Genomic DNA, 22,379 nt, shown 5'->3' with positions numbered 1-22,379 from the left:
ACATGAAACAATCTCCTTACAGTGTGTATGATAAACCCATTGTTTCATGTTCTCTGTGTGTGTGTATATAAATCTCCCCACTGTATTTTCCACTGAATGCATCCGATGAAGTGAGCTGTAGCTCACGAAAGCTTATGCTCTAATAAATTTGTTAGTCTCTAAGGTGCCACGGGTACTCCTTTCCTTTTTGCGAATACAGACTAACACGGCTGCTACTCTGAAACTTAGTATCTATGAATCTATATGTCAATGCACTATTTTTATGAATTTGTTCATTATTGAAATTGTTCAGAAAACACTTCAGGCAAAAATATTTCAACTTATGGGTGGTTCACAAACTATTTGCATTCACTATTCTTTGATTATTCATTATTTGTTGTGTGTGGCATTTGATGGGTCATATAAATCACATTTAGCTTTTATACCCTGATTGAATGATTAAAGCTTTTATAAACAGCAGGAGGAAAATCAAAGGAATTTCAAGAAGACCATGCAAATATATTTCCAGCTGAAACTTTCAGACCAATCTATATTTATATGAGTAATCTTGAACTGTCAAGTTTCTGCAAATATTTTTCCTAACTAAAACCATCAAATCTACAGACATATTTAGAACATGAATAGAAAGAGTTTACTTGTGAATTCTGCTGAAACAAATTTACAGTTTTATTTGAACAAGTTGTCCATATCATCTTTTTCCAGAATTCATGCAATTCTAATATAACAGAAAATTTGTCTTAATGAAGGCAGTTTATAAAGTTTATCATAAAGTGCAGGACTGTTACATTTACAGTATAGTCATTTTCTGGCAGATGTTATTACTGAAGGTAAAAGCTCATCTGAGTTCATTCTAAGAATTCAGAACCTGGCTCCATATTTTATGATTACATATATTCAAAAAAGACTCAATCGCAGTACAATCTGGACTCTTTCAGTAAGAGTCACATGTATGCTCCAAACCCTTTATGCCACATAAAAGGAGTGGAACAACATAAAGGAGCTATGACTATCCCAGATCAGGCTGGGGAAGAATTACCTCAGCCACAGAACTGATGAAGATGGCCAAAATGGTCTTCCAACAACCTTCTCACAAGTCTTGCTGTAAAGGCACATCAGGGTGCCCCTGGGATTCGGAGGAGAACATGTGGGGTGAGGCTGTACGACGTAGCATTGTTGAGGTTTTAAGCATTGCTGCCACCCATAGACAGCTGTGGGAAAGTTCCTATAACTTAGGCAGCCACTCAGAGCTGTGTAAATTATACTGACAACTGCCATGATGCCTGGAACAGTCCGGATTTGGCATGGCTCAAAGATGGCTTAAAGCCAGTTTGGCCTGCCCCATTCCTTTGGGCTGTAAATTCTTAGCCCTTGTCTACACTAGGCGTTGAGGTCGAATTTAGCAGCATTAAATCGATGTAACCCTGCACCCGTCCACATGACGAAGCCCTTTTTTTTTTTTTTTTTTGACTTAAAGGGCTCTTAAAATCGATTTCCTTACTCCACCCCTGACAAGGGGATTAGCGCTGAAATCGGTTTTGCTGGGTCGACTTTGGGGTACTGTGGACGCAATTAGATGGTATTGGCCTCCGGGAGCTATCCCAGAGTGCGCCATTGTGACCGCTCTGGACAGCACTCTCAACTCAGATGCACTGACCAGGTAGATGGGAAAAGGCCCGTGAACTTTTGAATTTCAATTTCCTGTTTGGCCAGTGTGGCAAGCTGCAGGTGACCATGCAGAGCTCATCAGCAGAGGTGACCATGATGGAGTCCCAGAATCGCAAAAGAGCTCCAGCATGGACTGAACAGGAGGTATGGGATCTGATCGCTTAACAGAGAGAGGAATCTGCGCTATCAGAACTACATTCCAGTTTTCGAAATGCCAAAACATTTGTGAAAATCTCCCAGGACATGAAGGACAGAGGCCATAACAGGGACCCGAAGCAGTGCCGCATGAAACTTAAGGAGCTGAGGCAAGCCTACCAGAAAACCAGAGAGGCGAACGGCCACTCCGGGTCAGAGCCCGAAACATGCCTCTTCTATGATGAGCTGCATGCCATTTTAGGGGGTTCAGCCACCACTACCCCAGCCGTGTTGTTTGACTCCTTCAATGGAGATGGAGGCAACACGGAAGCAGGTTTTGGGGACGAGGAAGACCATGATGAGCAGGCTGTAGATAGCTCACAGTAAACAAGTGGAGAAACCAGTTTTCCTGACAGCCAGGAACTGTTTCTCACTTTGGACCCGAAGCCAGTACCCCCCAAACTCACCCAAGGCTGCCTCTCTGACCTACCAGGCAGAGAAGGGACCTCTGGTGAGTGTACCTTTTAAAATACTATAAAAGGTTTAAAAGCCAGCATGTTTAATGATTGATTTGCCCTGGCATTCGTGGCTCTCCTGGATATACTCCCAAAGCCTTTGCAAAAGGTTTCTGGGGAGGGCAGCCTTATTCCATCAACCATGGTAGGACACTTTACCACTCCAGGCCAGTAGCACATACTTGGGAATCATTGTAGAACAAAGCATTGCAGTGTATGTTTGCTGGCGTTCAAACAACATCCGTTCTTTATCTCTCTGTGTTATCCTCAGGAGAGTGATATCATTCATGAACACCTGGTTGAAATAGGGTGCTTTTCTTAAGGGGACATTCAGAGATGCCCGTTCCTGCTGGGATGTTTGCCTATGGCTGAACAGAAATGTTCCTCGCTGTTAGCCATGGGGGGGGGGAGGGAAGGCAAAATACGACCTTGTAACGAAAGCACATGTACTATGTATGTAATGTTCACAGCAAGGTTTACCGTGAAAGAGTGTACCTATGTTCTATAAAATGTGTCTTTTCAAATACCACTGACTCTTTTTTCCCCTCCACCAGCTGCATGTGTTTCAAAGATCACAGGATCTTCTCCTTCCCAGAGGCTAGTGAAGATTAGAAGGCGAAAAAAAACGCACTCGCGATTGAATGTTCTCTGAGCTCATGCTGTCCTCCCACACTGACAGAACACAGATGAATGTATGGAGGCAGACAATGTCAGAGTGCAGGAAAGCACAAAATGACCGGGAGGAGAGGTGGCAGGCTGAAGAGAGGGCTGAAGCTGAAAGGTGGCGGCAGCATGATGAAAGGAGGCAGGATTCAATGCTGAGGATGCTGGAGGATCAAACTAATATGCTCCAGCGTATGGCTGAGCTGCAGGAAAGGCAGCAGGAGCACAGACTGCCGCTACAGCCCCTGTGTAACCAACCACCCTCCTCCCCAAGTTCCATAGCCTCCTCACCGAGATGCCCAAGAACACATTGGGGGGGCCTCCGGTCACCCAACCATTCCATCCCAGAGGATTGCCCAAGTAACAGAAGGCTGGCATTCAATAAGTTTTTTAAACTTTTAAAGTGCTGTGTGGCCTTGTCCTTCCCTCCTCCACCACCCCTCCTGGGCTACCTTGGTAGTTATCCCCCTATTTGTGTGATGAATTAATAAAGAATGCATGAATGTGAAGCAACAATGACTTTATTGCCTCTGCAAGTGGTGATCGAAGGGAAGTGGGGAGGGTGGTCAGCTTACAGGGAAGTAGAGTGAACCAAGGGGCAGGGGATTTCATCAAGGAGAAACGAACAGAACTTTCCCACCCTAGCCTGGCCAGTCATGTAACTGGTTTTTAAAGCTTCTCTGATGCGCACCGCACCCTCCTGTGCTCTTCTAACCGCCCTGGTGTCTGGCTGTGCGTAACCAGCAGCCAGGCGATTTGTCTCAACCTCCCACCCCGCCATAAATGTCTCCCCCTTACTCTCACAGATATTGTGGAGCACGCAGCAAGCAGTAATAACAGTGGGAATATTGGTTTCGCTGAGGTCTAACCAAGTCAGTAAACTGCGCCAGCGCGCTTTTAAACGTCCAAATGCACATTCTACAACCATTCTGCACTTGTTCAGCCTGTAGTTGAACAGCTCCTGACTACTCTCCAGGCTGCCTATGTATGGCTTCATGAGCCATGGCATTAAGGGGTAGGCTGGGTCCCCAAGGATAACTATAGGCACTTCAACATCCCCAACAGTTATTTTCTGGTCTGGGAAGAAAGTCCCTTCTTGCAGCTTTTGAAACAGACCGGAGTTCCTGAAGATGCGAGCGTCATGTACCTTTCCTGGCCATCCCATGTTGATGTTGGTGAAACATCCCTTGTGATCCACCAGTGCTTGCAGCACTATTGAAATGTACCCCTTGCGGTTTATATACTCACTGGCTTGGTGCTCCGGTGCCAAGATAGGGATATTGGCCTCCATCTATGGCCCCACCACAGTTAGGGAATCCCATTGCAGCAAAGCCATCTACTGTGACCTGCACATTTCTCAGGTCACTACCCTTGATATCAGCAGATCTTTGATTGCATTGGCTACTTGCATCACAGCAGCCCCCCCAGTAGATTTGCCCACTCCAAATTGATTCCCAACTGACTGGTAGCTGTCTGGCGTTGCAAGCTTCTACAGGGCTATTGCCACTCGCTTCTCAACTGTGAGGGCTGCTCTCATCTTGGTATTCTTGCGCCTCAGGGCAGGGGAAAGCAAGTCACAAAGTTCCATGAAAGTGCCCTTATGCATGCGAAAGTTTCGCAGCCACTGGGAATCATCTCAGACCTGCAACACTAAGCGGTCCCACCAGTCTGTGCTTGTTTCCCGAGCCCCAGAATTGGCGTTCCACCGCATGAACCTGCCCCATTAGCACCATGATGCCCACATTGGCAGGGCCTGTGCTTTGAGAGAAGTGTCCATGCCCTCATCACTCTTGTCACCGCGCTGATGTCGCCTACTCTCCCGGTTTTGCTTTGCCAGGTTCTGGTGCTGCATATACTGCTGGATAATGTGTGTGGTGTTTAATGTGCTCCTAATTGCCAAAGTGATCTGAGCGGGCTCCATGCTTGCCATGGGATGGCATCTGCACAGAAAAAAGGTGCGGAACGATTGTCTGCTGTTGCCCTGATGGAGGGAGGGGTGACTGACAACATGGCTTACAGGGAATTAAAATCAACAAAGGGGGTGGCTTTGCGAGAAAGTAAATGGCTGCCTCAAGGATAGAACTCAAAATCTCAAGGATAGAACTCAAAACTGGGTTTAGCAGGCCGTCGATTTCAGGGAGGGAGGGAGGAGAAAATGAATACAAAACAAATCTAGTCTATTTCTTGTTTTGAGCCACTTCATCTATCTTTATACATAATGCTGGCAGCAGACTGTGCAGTACGACCGCTAGCCATCGTCACCTCCTGGGTGCTCAGCAGAAGATGGTAGTGTATGACTGCTGGCCATCGTCTTCTGCTGGCTGCAAATTAAAAGACAGACAGTGCACTGCCGGTAGGACTCAATCGCCATGAGACAAAACAAGGGAAATGACCTGGCTGAGTCACTCCCATGTTTGCCCAGGCGCCCAGTTAAAAGAGCACCTAGGACTACGTCGATGACGGCTACCAGTCATATTGCACTGTCTGCTGCCAAAAGGCAATAAACTGCTGCTGGGTAGCAATGCAGTACCATGTCCGCCAGCACCCAGGAGACATACGGTGATGGTTAGCTGAGCAGGCTCCATGCTTGCCGTGGTGGCGTCTGCACAGGTAACTCAAGAAAAAAGGTGCAAAATGATTGACTGCCCTTGCTTTTACAGAGGGAGGGAGGGAACGGGGGCCTGACGACATGTACCCCAAACCACACGCGACAATGTTTTAGCCCCATCAGGCACTGGAATTTCTACCCAGAATTCAAATGGGCGGTGAAGACTGCGGGAACTGTGGGATAGCTACCCACAGTGCAAAGCTCCGGAAGTCGACTGTTGCCTTGGTACTGTGGACACAATGTGCCGACTACATGCACTTAGAGCATTTGTGTGGGGACACACACACTCGACTGCATAAAAACGCTTTCTACAAAACCGACTTCTATAAATTCGACCTAATTTCGTAGTGTAGACATACCCTTAGAGAGACAGCACAAAATCTCACCCTTCATCCTCAAAGTCTTCATCATCCCATCTGAGTAAAGCTGGAGCCCAGGGAGTCTATACATTATTAATCTTGTAAAAAGAAGATATTACTGCATGGCACACCCTGATAAAGTCAACTTGAAACCTTAGCAAAGGGGAGACAAATATTACCCATACCTATAACTGAAGGGTAATTGAATGATAGGCTTTTTATCTTTGTGGACAATGCCAAAAACTACCACTTTTTTGAAGGAAAGTTCCTACTGTTAGGCAAGCAGATGTCTATTTCTGTTATTCATAGGTCTAGGAGATAATGTCACTGTGAGTATAGATCATTGCCTAGACAACTTAAGTAGTGTTTTTGGCATCAGAATCTAGCAGCTGAACTATACCTGGTTCAAAATAGAATGGGGAAAGGGGAAAAACCCCACATCCTCTTGAGTAATTCCTTTTTTTCCCAAGGACAGAAGAGACAAGAGGTATTATGGGGATGATGCTCTTCCTTTTCAGTGGATAAGCACATCATTACTCCTAAGCATCTCATTCTTCAAGGGGAGTAAGATTACAATGACAGCCAAGATAGAATGGAACTTCTGCAATCTGCTGAATATCCTGCCTCACTGCCTTAAAGAACTGATAGAAGAGCAAAAGCTAAAAAAGTGAATATCTCCTTTAGCAATTTCTGTCATAAATAAGCCAAACAAATTTCTTCCCTGATCTCATGAGAGAAATTAAACTGGAAGTTCAAATATTTTCTCTCCTATTGAGATTAATTTATGATTGCATTGCTGAAGAGACAGAGTGAAGCAATTTCTTCTCCACTTAAAAGAGAAACTAACCATGAAATCCTGATACTTCTGGGAATTACTGTATATTTGGAATATGAAGTATATTAACATATATCTTACAAAAATGATTTTGGACAGTTTCCAATATCACAAAAATCTTCAGTTTTGTCACAAAGCATTAAGAGTTTCAATTATTATTATCTTTTTCTCCACTATATATAGCTAATGTCTTTGCATGATACCTTGTAAATAAAATAAAAAATCACTTACCATTAACAATGTATTTATCATCATATGAACATTTTAATAATAATGCGAGTCGAATATTGACCACATGACAAAAAATTGTGGGCCAAAATTCTACCCTGAGTTGCACCCATATAACCCAACTGAAGTCAATTTTGATGTCAATGGGGTTGCTCAGATATAAATGAGAGGAAAATGTTATAAGACACAGTTCTTTCTTTTTAATCCTGTGCTTTTTGGAATTACATAGATGTGCCTTCAAATATTCAGTGTTAGATCTTTCATACTACTCTCTTTCCAAATACTTCTTTCCTTACTCTCATTCAATAAAACCTTTGTGCAACTTCAGTGTATAGTGACTAGCACTTGCTGAACTTGAAAACAAAAACAGTGAACTGCACATATGGTATTTATATAATAAATAAATTCATTACCCTATAAGTTGATCTTTGTTTTGTTCCACAAGAGTGGGAGGAACATTAGAAACGATGACTTGCATATCCAACTGATTGACCACAGAGACCTGAAAACACAGGAATGAAATATAGTTGGTCTTTTCATGAATAACATTCTCCCAACACAAAAACAACAGGATAATTGTTTTCCTGTCTTCAAAGCCATGCCCTGTTGTAGTGATTTCACATTTCAATTGTGTAAGTGAATTGGGAAGCCTTGCTTCGCTTAGTAGCCAAAACAGTAGGGCAAGGATTTAACTACAAGTGAGATGTAGCACTGAATGAGAATTGTTGAATTTGAGGGGATTTTAAGCTGGTTTTATTTCCAGTTTAAGGCATTATGGGTATCTCAACTGCCATATTGTTTACATTTCTTTAATAGCAATGCAGATTTTAGTTTAATTCAAATAAATTAACAATACTGTGTTACTAAACTACAACAGCTTGTCACAATTCTGATTGTATCATTGTAGATAAAGTCACCAATAAAAGTTTTTATTTTCATGTTTAGTTCTATTTTGTTAGTTTCTTCCAAAGGGGTCTGAAAATATAAATACCACACAGTTTATGTTCCCTTATCTTGCATATCTGACCTCCTCTCTCTTAATACACAGGTCAGAAAATAATGTGTACTGTCAACCTTTTTTAATTACACACAATCAAATACTATTTTTTCCACCATATCCCTGCCTTATTCAGTGCATAGAATGGATAATACCTAGTGAATAGCCTGCTCCATGAAGTACACTAAAGTCCTTGTGACTGCCAGTCCACATGGAAGGTGCTCTGATACAATAATGATGGGCAGTAATACAAAATCCTAAACCACAAGATAGCTATTCATTTTTATCTTCATCATTCAGTACGTGTTCATGTCTTATTTACTGCATACCATTTACATTCCACAGTTAGTGGTTCACAAACAATTAATTATCTTCAAAACAACCCTGCAAGGTAGGGAAATATCCCCATTTTACAGATTGGGATCTGAGACACCAAGTGATTAAAGCAAAAAACTCAATTATCCACTAATTTTGGGCATCCAACTCGATTAATAGATTCCAATGTCAGAAGGGACCATTGTGATCATTTGACTTTCTGTACACCATCTTCCATGGAAATTCCCCAAAATAATTCTTAGAGAATATCTTTTGAAAAACATTCAATCTTGATTTTAAAATAACCAGTGAAGGAGAAACTACCACACCCTTTCATAAATTGTTTCAATGGATTATTACTCTTACTGTTTAAAATTTGCATCTTATTTCCTGTTTGATTTTGTCTAGCTTCAACTTCCAGCCTTTGGATAAGCTTATAACTTTCTTGACTAGATGGAAAAGCCCTTTATCAAATATTTGTTCCCCATGTTGGTATTTATAGACCGTACAATCAAATCACCCATTAACCTTCTCTTTGTTGAACTAAATAGACTGAGCTCTTAGAGTCTATACGCCGTGTTTTCTAATCCTTTATTCATTCTTGTGGCTCTTCTCTGAATCCTCTCCAGTTTATCAGATCCTTGAATTGTGGACACAGTATTACAGCAGTGGTCGCACCAATGCCAAAGAGGCAAAATAACTTCTCCATTAGTACTCAAGATTCCCCTGTTTATGCATCTAAGGATAGCATTAGTCCTTTTGGCCATACTGTCAGCTCGTGTTCATCCACCAAAATCCTCAAAACTTTTTCAGTCACTGCTTCCCAGTACAGAGTCACCCTTTGGGTAAGTATGGCTCACATTCACATTTAGTCGTATTAAAATGCACAGTGTGTGCTTTTCAGCTTACCAAGTGATCCAGATCACTCTATGCCAGTGACCTGTCTTCATTATTTATCATTCCCCCAGTTTCTGTGTCATCTGCAAACTTTATTTGTGATAATTTTATGTTTTCTTCCTGATCTTTGATAAAAATGTTAAATAATGTTGATATTGAGTGTGATAAGATATACTCTGTGGATGTCTAGCATGCTGTATTATCTTTGAGTAAATAGGACATATAGACATATTGCTATAGTACATACGTATGTTTTTTCAGGGATTCAGAAAGCTTTTGTTTTGGGGAAAAATAACTTCAGTGTCTTGAAAAGATCATATTCACAAATTTCATGCCCATCCCTTCTATCTCTTTGGATCAGAAACTTTATCTAGGGTTAAAATGTCCTCAGCGTATCAGGAATAATTTCAAGAAGATATTGACAGGTTCATATACTTACAAGTACTTCGGATTTGCTGCTCAGTCCTTTCCCATAATTGTCAGTTGCAATGACCTGAAACTTGAAATAGGACCTTCTCATATTTTTGAACAGCATGGCAGTTTTTATAAGCCCTTCATAGGCTTCGATCACAAAACCTTCTTTGCCATCCTTGATTGGGGGTATGATGAGTCTGTACTGCATGGCACTGTAATTTCCAGTGTCTTTATCATCAGCCTAGTAGGAAAAATAAAATAAGCAGAAATGAATTAGGTAAAATATGTGCGCAAAGAGTCATTAGCATTGTCCTTTAAATATAGCTGGAAACTGGTCCAGTGGACCTTTTCCACTCATGAATGTATGATGCAAGTCTGATAGTGGATATCATTACTGAACGGTCCATTTAACTCCGCTGAAAACAGTCTTTACTTTTCTGGCAATTTCCTTTTCCTTTGTTGGCAAACTGTTCCTAAAGAAATGAAAGCTACAAATGTACTTTTCAGATTTAAAACATACTGGACAGGTAAATGCATTTTAATTATGATATCAAGTATGTGGCAGAGGTAATTTTTCCAAGTTTAGTCTAACTAAAAGAAGGTTGAAGGGAGATATGATTGCCCTCTTTAAATATATCAGAGGGATAAATACAGGAGAGGGAGAGGAATTATTTAAGCTCAGCACCAATGTGGACACAAGAACAAATGGGTATAAACTGGCCACCAGGAAGTTTAGACTTCAAATCAGACGAAGGTTTTTAACCATCAGAGGAGTGAAGTTTTGGAATAGCCTTCCAAGGGAAGCAGTGGGGGCAAAAGATCTATCTGGTTTTAAGATTCTACTTGATAAGTTTATGGAGGAGATGGTATGACGGGATAATGGGATTTTGGTAAGTAATTGATCTTTAAATATTAGGGTAAATAGGCCAAATCCCCTGAGATGGGATATTAGATGAATGGGATCTGAGTTACCCAGGAAAGAATTTTCTGTAGTATCTGGCTGGTGAATCTTGCCCATATGCTCAGGGTTTAGCTGATCGCCATATTTGGGGTTGGGAAGGAATTTTCCTCCAGGGCAGATTGGAGAGGCCCTGGAGGTTTTTCGCCTTCCTCTGTAGCATGGGGCATGGTTGACTTGAGGGAGGCTTCTCTGCTCCTTGAAGTCTTTAAACCATGATTTAAGGACTTCAATAGCTCAGACATAGGTGAGGTTTTTCATAGGAGTGGGTGGGTGAGATTCTGTGGCCTGCGCTGTGCAGGAGGTCGGACTAGATGATCAGAATGGTCCCTTCTGACCTTAGTATCTATGAATCTATTAACCTAATTATTAATGTAAAAGGGAGCAGTAGGAAAACCATATGAACCTAGCATCTTCCCCTAACAACCATGTATCCACCTAAGGATTTCTTCTGTCTCCTTACAGACATTCTGCTACCTTCCTGATTTAACAAGTTTATTTTCAGATTAATAATAATATGAAAATAAATCTTAAATGAGATTCTGCTGCACAGATTTCACAGCCCAAGTGGGGGAAGGGGATACAAAGCTGGCTTAAAGTCAGCTTTATACTTCCTAATCATGAGCAGCTCTGTGGTGAGGCTCCTGGCGTAATTTAGACAGCTCTGGGGGCCTAAATGAAGGCAGCTTCTTGGCACTGAAGTGATGCCTGGAATCCACAGCACTGTATACTATTGCTATTCCCCTGACATGTCCCTCCCATCCCAGCTCCACCTCCATCACACACCCCTCCCATGTCATTCCAGGGGCTGTGCTCCACAGTGCCTGTGCTGAAGGTATTCCCCCCCCCATACAGACACACACACCAGCCAAATACAGGGCTTTTAGGGCCTCTTTACACCATTCTGGCTTTTTTGCTTAGTATAAAGGGGTTGGAGTGGTGCTGAAGATCTCACCACTGGTGTTTACATGATCAAACCATTAGACTGGGGCATTAAAGAGTGCCAGCTACTGACTAAACCGTCCCTACAACATTCTAGCATTTATTGATAGCCTGTCATTCAAGTACTGACATGGTGAAACCTTTTTTTAGTTTGTAATTGCAGCCAAAGTTGGCTATGCTGCTGGTATTAACATTATTGTTACAAAGGGTCTGGGTCTCTGTCTATAATTCATAGCTCATCATAAAACAAAACAAAAAACTGCTTGGGGTGGGGTAGGAGGGGATCTATCAAGAAGCCCGAATGAAACTGCTACAGCCAGTCAAGTGGACTGTGAAAGACAATAGCTGAGCAAAGTATCTTTGAAAGGCTGCCATTAATCATTGTTAAGGATTTTCTCTTCCTCAATAATGCATGATGTAGAAGGTGAGGAATGAAACCATTTTACTAACTCCTATTGTGTATCTTTCTCTTTAGAAAACTGGGGAAACTAGGAAGGGGATTTAATAAGCACATGTAGAGGAGACACAGGGAAGAGGAGTCTTTCTCTAGTCAGCAGTACAATGCTGACTGGTGAACCAGTAGTCAAAGAGAAAGGGGTTGCTTTCAAGGAACATGAACAGTTCACTTATTTTTTCTTCTTTGTAACTAAGCAGAGAATGCCTTATCTAGTTGAGCTGTGAGAAGTGTAAATTTAGATATGTTAAGCAAACTATTTCTTATGCATAATTCCATTTTCTATCTATTTTAATGTTATTTTTATTAAGATTATTGCTGCATGGGCAATTTCACAGATTTCCTTTAAGAAAGGTGGTGAAGGGTAAAGAGTTTCTGGAACCAACATTCCCTTCTCAGTCTCCACCTGGGGTAAAGACAATGGCCAGTGCAATGTATCCTTAAGGCTGTGGTGGACAAACACATGATAAAAGACTGAGAGGATAGGACAGATGGTAGCGGTATTGGTCACAATCACACAGTAGAGCATTGCTTGCATTTTGGATCAGTACATTGTTGCAGGAACAATTAATTGTGAGTGCATTTCTTAAAATTCAGACATCTACCTTTCTGACTGTCTACAAGTTAGGTAGATGTTTAAATCCTATAAAATCATCATCATCATGTTCCCATTACGCTTCTGGTGTTTAGGGCAGCGACAAAGCTCCTCCACTCCTGACTGTTTCTGGCAAATTTTTAAATGGTTTCCCAGCTGTGCCCCTGTAAAAAGGTCCCAGTTATTTGTGGGGCTAAAATATGAGCCCAACATTGAGTTCAAGTAAGCCCCTTTTGAAAATCAATGCATAAATGTCTAACTAACTCACAAAAACAGGTCAGATTTGTCCTTAGGGTAACCCTACTGATTTCAGTGACCTTTCATAAGGATCCCACTTCAAACCATAATATATTCTTTTATGTTTTGAGCTTAATTTATTATGTTAAACATTCTACTCCATGTACTGTGAGCTAAATTGAGTACAAGGTGCGAACCAAAAATTACAAGTACGAGATTTAACATATTTTCTAGTGTGAATAAATTGAACAACTGTCTTGTCAAGCTTGAACGAAATAGAAGTGTTGCAACTGTCAGGCCTCAAACTTCCATATACTTCAAAATGTAAGCCTTGCAAAAACAAAGCTTAAGCTTGTGACTTGTGGTCAGGACACGCTCCAACCAGATAGGAATTTATGCTGACTCCGATGTACTCATCAACCCCAAATTACCCACATTCAAGATCTAATTGGCTACAGAAAATAAATAGGCCTAAATTATACGAACAACTAACAATTGGACATAAAAATTAAATATGCATCAATTATACAACTAGGGCAACCACATAAACAATGTGGCCCACCCTGATTGGTTGGTCTGTTCTAAAACATGGACGTCAAATCAGATAAAAAAAATGAAGGCACGGGACTGCGTGTGTGTGTTTTTGGTACCCACACCCACTGAACCGAAGGGATGTACACTTCTCGACTGTCTGGACCTGGCCAGTGCAGAAAGCAGCTGACTGAAGAAAAGGAGTACCCGTGGCACCTTAGAGACTAACAAATTTATTAGAGCATAAGCTTTCGTGAGCTACAGCTCACTTCATCGGATGCATTTGGTGGAAAAAGCAGAGGAGAGATTTATATACACACACACACACACACAGAGAACATGAAACAATGGGTTTATTATACACACTGTAAGGAGAGTGATCACTTAAGATAAGCCATCACCAGCAGCAGGGGGGGGGAAAGGAGGAAAACCTTTCATGGTGACAAGCAAGGTAGGCTAATTCCAGCAGTTAACAAGAATATCAGAGGAACAGTGGGGAGGTGGGGGGGTGGGGTGGGAGGGAGAAATACCATGGGGAAATAGTTTTACTTTGTGTAATGACTCATCCATTCCCAGTCTCTATTCAAGCCTAAGTTAATTGTATCCAGTTTGCAAATTAATTCCAATTCAGCAGTCTCTCGTTGGAGTCTGTTTTTGAAGCTTTTTTGTTGAAGTATAGCCACTCTTAGGTCTGTGATCGAGTGACCAGAGAGATTGAAGTGTTCTCCAACTGGTTTTTGAATGTTATAATTCTTGACGTCTGATTTGTCCCTCTGCCATGTTAATGTACATTGGCCAAACTGGACAGTCTCTACGTAAAAGAATGAATGGACACAAATCAGACGTCAAGAATTATAACATTCAAAAACCAGTTGGAGAACACTTCAATCTCTCTGGTCACTCGATCATAGACCTAAGAGTGGCTATACTTCAACAAAAAAGCTTCAAAAACAGACTCCAACGAGAGACTGCTGAATTGGAATTAATTTGCAAACTGGATACAATTAACTTAGGCTTGAATAGAGACTGGGAATGGATGAGTCATTACACAAAGTAAAACTATTTCCCCATGGTATTTCTCCCTCCCACCCCACCCCCCACTGTTCCTCTGATATTCTTAGAGACTAACAAATTTATTAGAGCATAAGCTTTCTGAAATCTCATATTCTTGTTAACTGCTGGAATTAGCCTACCTTGCTTGTCACCATGAAAGGTTTTCCTCCTTTCCCCCCCCCTGTTGCTGGTGATGGCTTATCTTAAGTGATCACTCTCCTTACCATGTGTATGATAAACCCATTGTTTCATGTTCTCTGTGTGTGTGTGTGTATATAAATCTCTCCTCTGCTTTTTCCACCAAATGCATCCGATGAAGTGAGCTGTAGCTCACGAAAGCTTATGCTCTAATAAATTTGTTAGTCTCTAAGGTGCCACGGGTACTCCTTTTCTTTTTGCGAATACAGACTAACACAGCTGCTACTCTGAAAGCTGACTGAAGAGTAACCTATTTTTGGACAAATGCAGGGTAAGTCTACGGAGTAAAAAAAGTCTGGTCGCTCGAGCTGAATTGATCACAGTTGTATCGATACTTTAGAATAAAATCAATAGTAGGTGGCTGAAGCATAATAGCTTTGCATGTATTTGTGCTTGTCTTTTAAATAGTCCAAGCAGATGCATGTAGTGCTGTTGTCCATCAGTTTTATGTTGCCTTTGAAATAGTTTGTCTCCAGGAATATAGAGCTGGTGAATAATAGCTTTAATTATGCTTGTCTTTGGGGCTTTTATTATGACCTGCCAGGACCAGCATATGTAGAGTCACTGTTCAGAAACTCACAAATGGTCCACAATATTACATGTACTTGCACTTGTCTTCAATATAATCTGACTTTTGTATTAATTCTTATTCAGTGCTCGTCTTTGGTTTTCCTTTTCTTGTTTTGTCTATGCTATTATAGTCAAAATCATTAAAAGGCTTTCTTGAGAAATAATTAGTAGTTCTTACTTATTTTATACAGACACCACTTAACCTCATTAAATCTGTGTTGGGTGGTGGGAAGTACTGAACACCTTGGGGTGAAATAGGGCCCCAAGGCATGCCTTCTTCTTCCTTTATCTCCTCACCTAGTATTAATTATACTTGTTTAAAAATTGAATGATAGTTGATAACACACAGAAATAAAACCTCAATGGCATCATCTAATCTGTGGATTGTGGACAGATAAGAAAGGCTCCTTTCAGTTCTATTAAGATCCATCTTTTCTGTTTGTTCTCAGGGAGCTTTAAATCCTCCATTTATTCACAAATGAGATTAGAAAGCCTTCATCCAGAGTAACAATGGAAGCCTCTATATTTAAAAGTAACACTCTGTATAATCCACACAGAAGACTACATATTTACAGTACAATAAATAGGAATGAAATAGTTTATGAAAAAAATCATGTTCATGTACAGTAATTACTTTTTAAATCTTAATATCTTAGCTATTTTTAACAAATAAAGTAGCTCTGTGCCCTTGTCAACATCCTGGCCATTAATCGTCATGTACCAGGCCTCAGTTTGTCTACTTGTGAGGATGTAGACAAACAATAAGACATTTAAAACCAGAAATTTCTGCACTTTCTGAAGCCCAAAAATAACCCCAAGCAAAATTTCATTTTAAATTACAGACAGTACAATCCAGACATCCTGTAGTCTCTATACTGAAAACATATTGATTCAATTTATTTTATTTAGCAAGAGTCTGTTGTCAAACTATTTACACAAGATGGCTTGATCAAGTCACACTCTTTGTTTATTTGTTCCTTGTTAGCTTTTATATAAATTCTGACTGCCCCTGTTCTCTAGAATAAGGAAGGGCATTAATCCTCTTCCACCAAGAATGCACACGAAGAAGGCACCTAGAATTTGGCAATGGAGCTGTGGAGCACGAAGGGGGTACATCATTCTTTGTATTTCTCATGGCTCCAGAAAATTTTGTATAAAAAAATGGCAGGTAAGGCCATGGCTCTGCCACCTCTGCACACCAGCAAGAGAGGGCTGGCTAGACATTTTTGGTATGCCAAGTACTACTTCTCAGCCTGATTCCTTTAGAACCCAGAAGAAATGATGTCTTACAATGACATAATGCCTTCTGAGAATGGAAACAAGCAAGCAACTTCATGCTTTCTCCTATGCTGCCCCTCATGCTTGGGAGGAGCTCTTCATAAACATCTACAAAACTAGCTCATTATCCTTTATATAACTGTCCTCACAACTCTCCTTTCCTGCAATGCCTACAAAACACTTGACAATGATTAAGCTAGTGATGTGCTAAGACTACTGCCTACCATGCTGAAAAATACAGCCTCATCATTTCCTTGACCTCCCTGTCTGTCTCTCTGTATCCAGCTGTTGTCTCTTGTATTATACTTTGTAAGCTTTCTGGGGCAGAGACCATCTTTTTGTCCTGTGTTTGTATAGCGTCTGGCACAGGGGGGTTTTGTTCCATGACTAGGGATCCTAGGTGCTATAATAAAATAATATAAATATAATAATAATAAATAATAATAATGGTCTTATGCTGATGGACTTTTCTTCCCTCTCCAGTATGCCTTATAAGGGACATAATTTAACCCTTCCAATATACAGCAAATATTATTATTAAAGCCGACTCAATAGACTGGCTTACTCAAATGTTCCATGATATCTGGATCTCTGTGTATAGGTTTTAGGTGTGATAGGGATATAACCTATCATTTTTTCATATATGTAATTTCCACTGAAGTAGATCAGAATTTTATGTAAAATTCAATAGAAGGATATTGTCTTAAAACAGCGTTTGAAGCCAAACACAAACCACATTTCCTCTCAGTGTTTTACGGACAAACTACAAATTCTGATCCAAACCATTTGTGTTAAGGCAAAATGAGAATTCTTCACAAAAACTGTTTCACTTCTAAAGAAGGGTATGGCTGAAAAATTGCATGACATCCAGGCTACAGATACTGAACAATCAAATAAAATAGTTTTAATAATTTCACGATAAATTCCAAGGCACTTATTTAAAACCTCTAAAATTAATAGTTCAATTGATTAGGGATGTGGTAGATGTTGAACTTGGTTTTAATGGCCAAAACTGTGCCAAGACAAATAATTCCAGATCTTAGGTGCACATCCTCTAAAGAATTATGATCCAGAGTTCTTACGCTGATAGATACATCACCAGACCAAATGTCCTGGACCAGAGGTCTTGACGCAGTAAGTGAAATGCAAACTGATGGTTAAAACAAGGAACAGAAGAATTGTTCTGTGTATCATACTTTAAAACATTGGCCCTCATCCTCAGATGTGCCAAACTCAAGCCCCAGCACTAAGCCACCTTTTCTTCCAAAAATAATGTATGCATTTGAAATTTTGTCCTTTGTCTCTATGGATGAAATGCTGTCCTTGATATCAATGAGAATTTTGCCATTGAGAACAGTGGGGCCAGGATTTCACCCTATGTACCTTGGTTTACCCACCTGTATAATGCGGATAATAATACTTTACCAACAGGGGGGTTGTGAAACTTATGACCACTTATGACCACAGCCTAAATTTAAGCTTCTAAATCCATATATAGCCCTTTAAATAAAAGTGGATTCATTTTCTGATACGCCAAGAACCCAGAATCCCAGGGATATAGAGCACATGGAACTCTTTGGATGAAAGTTGCCAAGGGCAAATCATTCCAAGTAAGCCAGAAGATTTTTTATAGCCTGATTACAACTGTCCTTAATTTCCAATTTTCCTTTGCAGCTTTAATTATACTTTGCTAAAACATAATGAAACTTAGTGTCATGTTCAACTTTACCGAATCACCAGAGAGAGCCTGTGAGCTGTCATTTATGTAACATGCTAAAGTCTTTTTAGCACAAGATAGGTATGTTTGCTATTCCTATAATTTGTCATGAAGGTAAATATTTTTGTCACTTCATTGGGAGAGATATATGATGTCTCAAGGGTTGTGATATGACTGTCAAAGAAGAGAAAGAGCTCAAGTTAATATTATGGCAGTATATCTTTCTTTTGCTTATCTGGCAGAAATAAATATGCTGATGTCTCCTGAATTCTGTTACAAATGATTACTGATAAATATTTATGTCCTTAGAATTATTGGGCTAAATTTAATGATGATGTAATTGGGCGTTACTCCATCTGCGTGAATGGTTAGTTTGAGCCATGTTTTTTCTTTTTATAAACTAGTCACATTTTTATGATGGTCAAACATTGTTACGTACTTTAGGCCTCGATATTAAGAGTATTTAAAACTTTGTCATTAAAGTTACATTTCATAACTTCTTTGGCAATTTTCTCTTGAAACAACAAATAAGAATTGGGAATAATAAATAAATATTACTAGTTCAAACATACAGCAAATCACTAGCAAAATTAAAATACCTGACATTTCATTGGCTATTAGAAATGAAAACAGAACCAACATTGGATTCCCAAAAGGTTATTTATCTTCCAAGAGGGAATGGTAAGCTGCAGTTTCGCCTATTCCTACATTCAAAATCCCACACCCTACTCTAAAGCCCAGTATGGCAAACTCAGCAGGATACAAAGTATAACTATACTGCTGTTGACATAACACAAATCAGGTCCTGACATTTTTCTTTAAAACACAGAAACAAAATAGCACTTTCTGAATTTTTTTTATTATAAATTGAACTGATTGGGAGGACAGATGTAAGATAAAGTCTGGAAATGTCCGGGACTCACAGCTGATCAATAGCAGAGTCAAGATGGGATTTGGAGGGCAGGAAATGAAAGAGGAGTTCAGAGTAGGAGAGAAGATGCACAAGGATGCATGAGGAGAGAAGTATATGGTATTGGACTAAGTAACATAGATCCTTCTGGTGGTGTTTCTATAGATATAGCAAGTTACAATATGTTTTTGCATATTTTTCTCTCTGGCTCTGTGTGTGTGTGATCCTTACACTGTAGCTGCTCCCAAAGCAAGCTCAAGAAGCCACAGAAGATTGGAGATGTATGGATAGAATGCTGCATATGGACATCAGTATAGTAGGAGGCAGTCAGAGACTCTAGGGTAAAAAAGCAGTCCATTGGAAAAGTAACACCAATTCCAGGGACCTGGAGGTAGGTGACAGTGTAATGAAACATAGTGGCAGAGAGAAAAGACCAAAAAACCGGACAAAATAAAGAATAAACCAATGGTTAGAACAAACTGACTGCAATGAAAATCTGTAAAAAAACAAAGCATAAATGCTGGTGCTTCAAAAGCAGTGGACTAGCAGATGTGGGCTAGCTTTTAGAACTGCAAATACTCACCAAGCTGTATATTCCTGCAGGCACAAATGATATTGCCAGCAGCATTTGAATATGCCATCTGCTTAGTGCCATTAAACAAGAAAAGAAAAGAAAAGAAAAGAAAAGAAAAGAAAAGAAAAGAAAAGAAAAGAAAAGCTGATTCATTTTATGAGCCCCTTTAGCATATTCTGACTCATGATTAAGGGTGACCTTGCTAGGGAATCTGGAATGCACATGGGACTGATAATGGGTTTCCAACTCTAGGTTATTAGTTTGAATCTAGCTCACGTCGGCAGTGACAAAAGTTGTTATTGTCTGATGGCTGGTTTAGTAACTTATGAATTAATGGTTTCAGTGGAGTCTCTAGTGACCATCACAAACAAGGCACCAACATAACTGTCATTCCCGCTGGTAGTTTCAGTAAAAAGGTCACAGATTTTGTTGTAGATTGAGCTCTGTATCACTCTCCTCCAGGTCAGGTTAGAAGTACATTAACAGAATGGTGTGGGGAAGCCTGCAGTGCTGATACTGCCCGAGCTGTGGCTGTTCTCTATAGAGATATTCAAGCTTTAGAGATGTCAAAACAGCACCTTTCATGAAGGCCACATTAATCTGGCTTTGTTTGTTACATTGTTCTGTATTAAAAGAAAATGATTGAAATCTAGTAGAAATATTGCAGATCTGTATCTTTGCAAATCTATCTGAGCTTCCACTGAAGTCAATGAAAAATACAGGTGGTCAGCACCTTTTAAATCATGCCTAAACTTCAGTTCCAGTGTCTAAATACTGGTTTAGAAATCTTTCTTTAGATACCCAGGTTTGAAAATGTTAACATAAATTATTATTATACTCTACACACCAAAATTTTAAATAAAATATAATTAATAAACAAAAAACTACATGAGGGAAAAACAAAATTATGTTCTTTAGTAAAAGTTTTAGAGCACTGACATATTATCTAGAGATATGTTCCTAGAAAGAAATTATCTTTGAGTTTGAAGTTATCATAGTATTATTCTTAGGACATCAAGCAGCTTCCTGACAGGAGGCCAAATGTCATAGCAGATGTGCGTGTGCACTGCTGTCATGGCTAATACTTTTCAAAGTGGATTTTCACACTACCTCTGCTTAACATGTTCTTTTCTTCCTAGAGATTATTTTGCCACTTTTAAATGGCATTTTAACTAATAAAAGACTGTGACGGGCAAAGTGCTGTCACCATATGTCCTCTTCTATATACAAAAGTATAAATGGAAAAGATAAAACTAAATTTCTAAAGGAAAACATTTTCAAAGCATCTGTGATGCAGGCTCAGTGACACTCTTCCATCAATATCATGGTCAGGTCATCATTTTCAGTTGTAGGAAAGAGAAACCATACAAAAGGGGTTAAAACAATTAGAAATATGGACAGAAAATAACAAAATGAAATTTAATTTGGAGAAAAATAAAAAAAAATCCTGTTTTCTATATGCATGCACTACTCTTACTGCACACTTATGCACAGGGCTTTATATATGAATTTACTGATGGATTTAGATGGGTACATTATGTGATAGTTAACATCAATCTAATCTTTGCAAGGAATGTAAGTAAAAAAAATAATCCCCACTTCATCACACAAAAAGCTATATCATAAAACAATTACTTTTCTATAAGAATATAAATTTGATTAATTGGTAGGGAAATACCTGAACTGTGACTAAAATTATGATGATATTGTAAAAGGACATGGTGATTTTACTAGAATTAATGTATGATGCTTTACTTCATCATGCCTTACTCAAAAATAATCATGTAACAGTAATAAAGAAATGTTAGGTTAGATAACATTACTAAGTGCGCACACACAAAATAGAAATGGTCTGAAATGAGAATTCTGTCAACCACAATGTAAGAATAAGGTTAACTAGAGGAGATACAAATGCATTACAGACTTCATTAGGTCTATCATCATCAAACTGTTTTGTTGGCTTCATGATAGAGTCATTAATAACAAATGTAGATCAGCCACTTCCAGAGATTTTAATTCACTGATATTTAGTCTGGCAAACTACCTTTTCTGGAAACATGTTTTCACCTTTATGGCCCAAACTTCTAAATTCTTACCCAGACAAATAAGCCTTACAAATTCTGGTGAATTCAGCACAAAACCTGTCCATATAATTAGCTGGGATTTTATTTGCTTATTTGAATGCACTTGGGCAAGCAAAGTGTTAGACATATGAGTAGCAGAAATCAAAACACTTGCATAAACCAGCACAAATGTATTTGGGAGAGAATTGACACTGGAAGAGTTTTCACAGCCATTTTGGAAAGCTCTATTATTTATAGAATGGATTTGTCAAACAAGAATGTTTGTTTATAATCTGCCTACATAAAACAAAGATTATTTTTCATAAAGTTCATAAAGGTTAAGTGGTCAAATCAAGGAACAGAAACAATATGAATGTGACTTAAGTGACCAACACACAGCACAAGTAGTGAATAACAAATACTGACCAGTTCATAACCAAACTATAGGGTACAATTATTTGCACAAACTATTTGCTGAACAATTTTGAATAACAAACAAATGAATAAAAATTGTGATTTGTTTGCACAAAGTTCATTAAAAAAAGAAAAAGGGCAAAGTTCATTTGATAAAATGGTCACAATGAATAATCTGAAGTTGATTCCTTAATTTGTAGATTATAAAGCCAAAAGGGAATATTGCGATCATCTAGTTTGATTCACATGGTAAT

The 22,379-nt window shown here is 39.5% G+C and overlaps 1 protein-coding gene across 4 annotated transcripts in view; it reads right to left on the bottom strand.

The window, feature by feature from the left end:
- PCDH15 (protocadherin related 15) overlaps nucleotides 1–22,379 on the bottom strand; it is an 811,839-nt gene that overhangs the window by 66,679 nt on the left and 722,781 nt on the right. For all 4 annotated transcript variants that reach the window (XM_043518631.1, XM_043518633.1, XM_038411063.2 and 1 more), the window contains 2 exons: nucleotides 9,657–9,872; nucleotides 7,422–7,510 (listed from right to left, as the gene is read on the bottom strand). In XM_043518631.1, the coding sequence (XP_043374566.1) occupies nucleotides 7,422–7,510; nucleotides 9,657–9,872 (305 nt within the window). The remainder of the gene's footprint in view (nucleotides 1–7,421; nucleotides 7,511–9,656; nucleotides 9,873–22,379) is intronic.

Source organism: Dermochelys coriacea, chromosome 7, assembly GCF_009764565.3.
Source record: "Dermochelys coriacea isolate rDerCor1 chromosome 7, rDerCor1.pri.v4, whole genome shotgun sequence".
Classification (NCBI taxonomy): Eukaryota; Metazoa; Chordata; order Testudines; family Dermochelyidae; genus Dermochelys; species Dermochelys coriacea.
Note: the sequence above shows the minus strand (reverse complement) of the source record. Positions and strands in the feature narration are given on the sequence as shown.